The sequence below is a fragment of the Oenanthe melanoleuca genome, chromosome 17 (genome assembly GCF_029582105.1).
Source record: "Oenanthe melanoleuca isolate GR-GAL-2019-014 chromosome 17, OMel1.0, whole genome shotgun sequence".
Lineage (NCBI taxonomy): Eukaryota > Metazoa > Chordata > Aves > Passeriformes > Muscicapidae > Oenanthe > Oenanthe melanoleuca.
Window position 1 is genome coordinate 7,700,419 of NC_079350.1, and position 8,461 is coordinate 7,708,879.

Sequence of the window (8,461 nt, forward strand, 5' to 3'; positions counted from 1 at the left end):
CAACTCACGTAGCCATGTCTGCTGTGGAGACTCTGAATAGGAAGAGAAAAACAAGTGACCATTTTCTTTTAAAATTGTACTGGTGGGAGCCTCGTCTCAGCATCACTCCAGCTCTCCTGAAGTTGCTTTGATATTCAAAAAAACACTGACTTTTTAAACAATACAGTCCTAAATCCCTTTTCTAAATGCCCAGAACCACTCTCAGGCTTTCTGAAACTCATTGTTATAATTACAATCAAGAATCATAGGACTCTGCTTTGTGCCAGAAATACACATCCACTGAATTGTTTGCAGAGGAGCCACAGAGAGAAAGAGTGAAGGAGAAATGTGGCTTCAGTGCTGCTCAATTCAGGAGCAGGAACTCCCACTCTATTTAATTTTTCCTCTTTTGTTTCCCAATTTAACCAGGAGCTGCTGAAATTCAAGCTAATTTTCCTTTGTCCTCTGTGCTCTCCTTTGGCCTCAGTCCAGGGAACCTCGAGCTGTGCCCTGGTTCACTGTCCCCCACCATCTCCAGCAGCCTCTGTCCCTGCAGGAGGAGGAAGGTGAGGGTGGAAGGGTGAGGAGGAAGGTCTGCAGGACCCATCAACCCCAGCAGAGGTGAGGAGAACTTCATTTTGGGAATGGCTGGAGTAGTATTTAGCAGATGCAGAAGAAACTCTCTGGGAAAGGGAATGCAGCATCCAGCTTAGTTTTATTAAATCTCCATCTCCTGGGTCACAAAAAAAAAAAAAAAAAAAAAAAAAATAAAGCTTTTGGAGGGCTGTGGGGGGGTTTGGTAGTGTTGTCTGACACAGCACACAGGGAGGGAGCTGTGATTCAACTTTTGCCAGCACAGAGCCTGGAGCTGGCTCTCCCTCTCTATCCAATGTCTGATGCTGATCCCTGATCCTGCTTCCATGGAAATGTCCCTGCCTGCTGCTCAGAAAAGCAGGTGGATAAATATCAGATCTGATTCACCACTCAGTTACTTCTGTTCTACCTCTGCAGAGCATCACTGATTATAGAAGGATTTGCAAGATTAAAACCAGAGTAATTCAGTGATGAACCCCAGCCAAGCCTTTGGTAAAAGGAGAGCAACACTCCTGCCCCTTCCAACATCCCACACGTCGTGTGAGTGCTGTGAGATTATTCCATGGCATTTAAACTTCCCTTCCCTTGATTCAGAACAGTGCTGGGGCACACTTAGTTCAGCTAACCCAGACTTTTTCCCTCTATCTCTTCTCCCTGCAAAATGCCAGGCATGTTCTCCATAAAACAAAAGCAGAACTCCCCCCCCAGTCCTGTTCCAGGCAGCCCCTGGGGAAGGCTGAGCAGACAGGCAGATCTGAACTCCATTTCAAACCCTGGAGGCTCATGCAGAACCTTCCAACAGTGAATTAAGGCTGGTCCAGAGAGTGAAAAAGATTAATCTAGAACTGGCTGGCCGTAAACATCAAAACCCTTCGTTCACACTCAATTTTGCTCACTTAGGGCAGTCCCTGAACATGCCCACAAACACTGGATGAGGAGAAGCAGTGGGAGCATAGAAATATTTCAGTTTAAAGGTGTTACACATTTATTGTCCCCACAAAAAAAACTCCAAAACGCCCTTTCAAATGCTATCTAACCTGGATATAAGTAAGACCTTCAGGTGAAGGTTTCAACACTTGGTCTAAAGAAAACTGAAAGAAACATGTTGGGTAAATTTCCCAACCACAGACACCTCCCTCCCTGATGACAAAACTGCTGATGTTCCCTGAGCAGCTGCCAGCTGGGCTGTGGGATACCCCATGGCTCTCTCTTTGTCCCCTGAGTTATGGTGCCCATGGAGGCAGGTGCAAGGCTTTTGGAATCCAAACCTCATTTCTGTTTCAGAAAGTTTTTACAGACAAAGATCCTGGGTCTTTACTCTGCCTTTAAAATTCTGGGGTCCACTCAAAACAACGGACTGTGAAGTTCCTCTGGGTAAATGGTCTCAGGACCCAAATCCAGTTTCAGAAGCAGCCAGATGACAGTGAGAGCATTGGTCTGATCCTACAGCCACCAAACCTGAAGTATTGCTGAGCCAGCTGTGGGTGAGAGCCATGGGCACCCCCAGAGCTCAGGCAGCCCTTGTCATTCCTCAACTTGCAAATTTCCTTGAGAAAAGGTGAGCAGCAAGGCAGGAATTTCTGTAGTGCTTTGGCAGTGTCTCCATCCATGAGAAGAACCAGCTCCTGAGCACCACCCAGCATCCCAGCCAGGATGGCAGACAGGGGAGCAAGAACCTTCTTTCTCTTCACATGAGTTTTACCTCCTCATGGTTCCAATTTTTGCCCTTCAGCAGCACTCCTGTCAGCTGCCTCCAGAAGATGTGCTTGTTGATTTCCTTGTCTTTCCACTCCAGGTAGGTGTTCCTCCTCAGGTACCGAGACAGCCCCAGCCTCTGCCTCAGCAGGGCCTTGTTCACATCTTCCAGCACAATCATGATGATCCCAGTCTTTCCCTCCACCAGCTGCCAGGACTGGGCAATGTCAAACTCGAAGCTGCACCACTTGCTCTCCAGGAAGTCAGCAGAGATGACTGCAATGACGTTCCTGCTGCTGAGAAAACCCTCCTGGATGATGTTGGTGACAATGGGCACCCCTGGCAGGAAGTCCCTGTAGTACAGACACAGGTGGAAGGGAGGTGCTCCTCCTTCCAAGGGCTCCACCAGCTCCTTTGTCACCCATTCCTGGTCTTTGCTGGAGTGGATGACAAAGGCATCGTAGGTGTCACCTCTTTCTGCTGAGTGTTTGCACCCACTGAGCAGCACCACGGAGTAGTAGAGCTGGAAGTAGTACTTGTAAACCAGGAGGAGGAGCACCACTACACACAGCAACACAACCACTGGGGGGGCAACTTTGGCTGCACTGACGTGGCAGGAGGACAGATCAAAGCTGGGCAGGGTCACGTTGGCCACGTACGAGGGAGTGTGGCACAGCATCAGCTCCTTGTTCTGCAGCAGCTCCTGCCTCTCCTTGACCCACTCCAGGAAGTCCAGGTGCACACAGGAGCAGTCAAACAGGTTTTGGGAGATATCCAACAGCACCAGGCTGTCAGGCAGGATTTCCCGGGCTGAGTCCAGCAGAACAGTCAGCTGGTTCCTGCTGAAATCCAGGACTCTGAGAGCTTGGAGTGGCTGGTAGACTGCAGGGCTGAAGGTCAGGAGCTTATTGTTGCTGATGTTCAGCTCTTTTAGCTCAGAGAGGGCATCAAAAGTACTTTGATCCATGTGTTCCAATTTGCAGCTTGAAATATCCAGGATGTGGAGGTGACTTAGGTTTTTGAAGTTGTTTGCCAGTTTATTGTTCTCAAAGGAGTTTCCTGCCATCTTGAGCACTTGCAAAGAGTTCAAGCCACAAAATGTACACTGGGATTTAACTTCGGTTTTGGTATGGGAAATATCAAGGTAAATCAGTCTCTGAAGGGACAGAAAGACAGGGTAGGAGCCAGGACCAAACAAAGTTGTGTGCTGAAGGTCCAAATATAACAAGTTCTTCACATTAGTGAAATCTCCAGTCAATCTGATTTCGGAATTGAAGCTTAAGTTCAAGTGTTTCAAATTTGGACAATTTAGAAACCGAGGGGAACAGCATCTGCTGAAGGTGAGCCTGTTCTCACTCAAATCTATGACCTCCAGGTTACTGAGACCCTCAAACTCCTGCTCGAAGTTTTTGAGTACGTGGTTCTGGGTGATACGAAGCACTCTCAGCTCCTTGAAAAGCGACAGCTTCTGGGCAGGCACGTCCTCAAAACTGCATTTCTTGCATTCCAGCTGTTTCACTTTGGTCCAGGCAGGAACCTGTGGTATCTCCTCAATTCCCAGGTCCACCAGGCGAATAGTGGAGGCGTTGCCTGCGCAGTTAAAGAGATTTTCTGTGTCGTGCTCAGCCCCGCTGGAGCAGATTAACACAAACTCCTCCATCTGTACCTGGCACAGCCCTTTCAGGATCCCCCTCTCAAAGTCCTGCAGTCTCTCACGGTCGCCGAACTCCCCGAGGACGAGCCTGCTGACCTGCAAACCAGCCAGGCCTTGCAGACAAGCCTGCATCATGTAGTCCTCAAAAGCAGACCTGAGAGCCAGCTCAGCCAGATGAACCCCTGCAAAGGCCCCCGGCTCTATGGATTTCAGATTGTTCAAGGAAAGCACCAGAGTCAGGTTGAGCCTGTTCCCTTTCCTCAGGGCGTCAAGGTCTCCTCTGGAGATAGATGTGATCTTGTTAGAGAAGAAGCTCAGGTGCCTGAGGGAGGTCATGCTGCCAAAATACTCGGGAAGCTTCAATGAAGTAATGCTGTTGTGGCCTAAATTCAGCTCCTGCAGGGTATGCAAGTGGCCAATGGGCAGCTCAGACAGAGAGGTTCTGTTGGTTTCCACCAGAACCAGTTTCTTCAGAGATGTTAAACCATAGAAAGCTGCTTTCCCCAGGTGCTGGAGAGAATTAGCAGTTAAAATCAAGGTGGAAAGTCTGTGGAGATCCATAAAGGAATTATCTTCTATTGTATGGAGGTGGCACCTGTTGGGTATGAAAAAAAAATATCAGTGCAAGAAACACTGTCCCTTCCTTGTTCACTGAGTGCTGCTGTGACATCCTCAGGCTCAGCCTCACGCTGGGGGCTGGTCTGGCTTTGCTGTGCTGGGCAGAGCCAGCATCCCTGGATGTGCAAAGGGATCTCCTCCAGCAGGAGAATTCCTCCACCTCCTCCTCTCCTCACTCTCCAATCTTCATTCAAAAGCAAGAGACCTGGAGACCTGGTGAAGGTCAAAATTTTGTGCAGGCAGCAGGAAAGAAGAATCCTAGCTTTCAGTTTAGGCCAAAGTGACATTGTGATGGCCATCACAGATGGAAGAACCAGCCAGAGCCACCTCAGGCACATCTGGGCAGTGCAGCTGGGGCAGAGCTCACAGCTCTGGTGATGGCTCAGAGGGAGCAGACCCCAGGCTGTGCTGGCTCTGAAGGAGAAAAGGAAAACGAGGGTGGCCCCCTAAGGTTTGTTTGATGTGGGAAGATCCAGAATTTGAGACCCAAATCCATTCTGCAGTGAATCCCAGCAGAATTAGTTTAATAATCCAGCCAGTGCCTCACAGCAAATGTGCTCTGCCACTCAGCCACTTTGGAGCTGTGACGGGACTGAGTGACATTTCTCAGTGAAACAATTTACCCAGAGAAACTGCTGTCTGAAGTCAATGGAAATTATGCATCAATTCAAATTTGCTAATAGGCCTCCCCCATTTCCTCCCCCAGATATGTGAGGTAAAGGGAAAAGAGAATATGTTGATATTTTAAAACAGCCTTTTAGAAAATGAATGTACCTTCATGGTATTTTTTTTTTTTTAACTGTGATTAGAAAAATGGCTCACCCAAGGTGTTCCACTTCAGAGTTTCTGTAACAATGAAAAGTCTGACATTTTTCTTGTTCATAGACAAGTGAAACATCTTCCTCCTCCTTCTCACATCCCAACCACAAGATCAGACTGACAGATCCAGCTCTGAGTGGAAGGTGTGCACTCAGTGACTGGACTAAAAGCTGCATGTCACTTCACCATGGGCATGTGGAAAATGACAGACACAGGGACAAAGTCACAAGAAACAAAAAAAACAAACAGCCAAGACCAACAGACCCCAAAATAAACAACCATTGTAACCCAGCTGGTGAAGAAAAATTAACCAATATTCACATAATAGATCCCATTACCTTGAAAGATCCAGAAGCTGCAGCTCAGGAACTGATGCAAAATAATTTGGCCCCAGCGATTTCAGATTGCTGAAACTGAGGTCCAGGTTCTGGGTGGTGTTTGGGACTCCATCAGGAACTCCAGAGATGTTCAGTCCAGTGCATCTGAAAGTTGTGTTAGGGGTGACCTGGAACAGAGGCAGTTCCCATCATGGTCAACATCTGCTCCTCATGCGGTGCCAGAAAATGTCACTGTCAGGAAAGCAGGAGCACAGTGACTCCCCTTGCAGTTCATTTCTAAAGGAGCTGCCCTGAGTTTTAGGAAATAATCTTACATACCCTAAGCATTTTTCTCACTTCTAATAGAACCAGTCCTACTCCCCAGGAAGAGCTGTATTTCTTGTTGACTGAAGCTGGGACAAAACTAGAGGACAGCATTCCTCGAGGTTACAGATGAACCAGCAGCAACCTTTGAGAGAGCCAGCAGGACAAAGACTCATGGATGGACACTGAATGTCCAGGAACAGCCCTCAGCTCTGTTCCCTGCACATAACCAGGCAGCTTGAACCAAAGTTGTTCTGAAAGCAAATAATTGTCAGCCAAACTTTGCAAAAGGCAATTGGTCAGTGTCAGGTACGTGGTGAAATCACTCTACTGCCCAAACCAGGCAAAAATCTGTGTTTTGTAGAAATAGACAAAGTTTGGATCCTTTCCAAATATAATCTATATTACAACATTACAATATAACTGCACTGCAGCACCCTCAGAGGTACAGAAAGCCAAAAAGAATATAAAGTTCTTGCTGCTGGTTCTGGTTCTCAGATGTTTTTGAGATCATAATTCACTTCAAATACTTCAATCACCTTGATAACAACCTTGAGAAAAAAAGCTGGGCTTTCCTAAGAGAACCACAAGGCTTGAGGCACAAATCCCCCAAGCAAAGGGAAAAGTTGCACCAGAGAAACAGAAGGATTTTGTGCTCACTTGGAGCTCACATACCTCCAAACAGGGATCAAGGAGGCAGCCTGCCAGTGGGGATGGGACAGATGCCAGCTGCAGCAGCACCAGGAGTGTCCCCACAGGAAGGGCTCCTCTCCTGGGCATCTTCAGGAGAGCAGGAGTGCAGGAGAAAGGAGCATGGAGAGAGAAACCTGGAGACAGAAACCTCCTGCAGAGCCAGGAGCTGTTTCACCACTCCTGCTTCTTGCTGCACATCTCTGAGAGCTGCAGAGAACGAGAAGGGAAGTGAAACTTGGTCACTGCCTCGTTTCTACACACACCCTGTGTGAACTGTTCTTGAAATTATTTTAAAAATATGTTAAAAAAAAAAAAAAAAAAAAGCCAACAAGAAAAAAAGAGGTAATGGCGGATATTATTTGGGCTAGAAATTAAAAAGGAATATGGGTTTCGTCAGTGTCACTCGACTTGATTGTTTCTGATTAGCTCAGGTCAAATTGGAAAAAAAAAAAAAAAAAAAAAAAAAAGAAAAAACAAAAACAACATAATATTTTGTGCAATTCTGACCCCAGTTTCATGCTGTAATTCAAATGTACTGGTTAGAGATGGTGACTCTGCCTTTGCACTCCTGCCATGCTCACAGCTTCACCCTGGCAAGTACTGGAGAAGAGCTCAGCTTTGGCAGAGGTTTTCTTAAGCCAGGTAAGCACAGGTTTATCTCTGGCCAAGCTCTTGGGAACAAACATCCAGGTTTTATCCATCTGGTTGGACCTTTATTGCAATTATTGCAGGAATATGGCCAGGCACAAGGAGATTCACAGAGTGATCAGAGTTGTGGTCACAGAAATTCTACCCCATGGGAGAAGTGCTGGGGGCAGCAAAAAGGAGAGGCACAAACACCCTGAGCTGGCTCAGAGCTGCTCCCTGCCCTGGCCATGCCTGAATCTGTGTTTGTGCCTGCCTACAGAACATTTCAATGCTGAATTCCCAATGCAGACTATTGTTTCAGGAAAAAAGCTTTGCAAAACCTCACAGTGGGCAACATTAATTTAAGTCAACTGTGAGCCTTCTAATAAAGCTCCCTGCCTTCATTTACTCTGATAAATGGTCCTGCATTCATGTTTCTCCTCCTGTCTTCCTGGAGATAACTAAGAAATGTTACTGGGGATCCAGCCATAGGGTTGCTGGGTATTATCAACACCACATAGACAGAGAAGTGGCAAAAATATGAGACAAGGATGGAATATTGGTCCAGAGGAAGATGGAATAAAGTGTGACGACTCATGAAAGTCTGCGAAAATTGATATTAAATATAAGATGTGATATCAGCCCAGCGAGAAATCCACTTATAAAGAAAAGTTTAAAATATTTCAGAGGTGGGGGTTAGACTTTTTTGACAGGTTAGTAGAGAGCCTAGGAGAGATGGGGAAATCCTAAAATAACTGATGATCTCTGCAATAAAAAACACATGGCAGCACAATGGGAGCTAAAACCGACACCCTGATGTGCAGCCAGATAGTGCCCATTAAGCCAGCAGACAAAAAGTTTGTTGAAATTGGACAAGTTCTACAAAATCCCTGCTCTGAAAAGCCTCTGGTGATTGCAGGTATTTCCTTTTATAGATGGAATCAAAAGTGAATGGAAACAATTGCTGACTGCTTCTGTGCCTGGATTAAGGAAATTGGCAGAGCATCGTGTGTCTGCAGAGAGAACAAATGAGTGCATCCCTTAGTATTCAATATGCAGAATGAGGCAATCCACATTTAATTTTTATCTAAAGCTGAGATGAGCCTGAAGTATGCTCTAGAAATTACCATTTCAATGGAGA

The 8,461-nt window shown here is 46.5% G+C and overlaps 1 protein-coding gene across 1 annotated transcript; it reads right to left on the reverse strand.

The window, feature by feature from the left end:
- Positions 1–265: 265 nt before the first annotated feature.
- Positions 266–6,858, reverse strand: TLR4 (toll like receptor 4). Its single transcript, XM_056505354.1, has 3 exons — positions 6,676–6,858; positions 5,698–5,864; positions 266–4,517 (listed from the first exon to the last, which is right to left on the reverse strand). Exons 1-3 carry the CDS (start codon positions 6,778–6,780, stop codon positions 2,261–2,263), a joined length of 2,529 nt encoding a protein of 842 aa, XP_056361329.1. The 5' UTR covers positions 6,781–6,858; the 3' UTR covers positions 266–2,260.
- Positions 6,859–8,461: the final 1,603 nt, after the last annotated feature.

Excerpts from the sequence above, each read along its gene's own strand:
- TLR4 (XM_056505354.1), bottom strand. The coding sequence starts at position 6,780 with ATGCCCAGGAGAGGAGCCCTTCCTGTGGGGACACTCCTGGTGCTGCTG. Across the intron at positions 5,865-6,675 it reads TCCTTGATCCCTGTTTGGAG|GTCACCCCTAACACAACTTT; the intron begins GTATGTGAGCTC and ends CCTCTGTTCCAG. Across the intron at positions 4,518-5,697 it reads CAGCTTCTGGATCTTTCAAG|GTGCCACCTCCATACAATAG; the intron begins GTAATGGGATCT and ends CATACCCAACAG.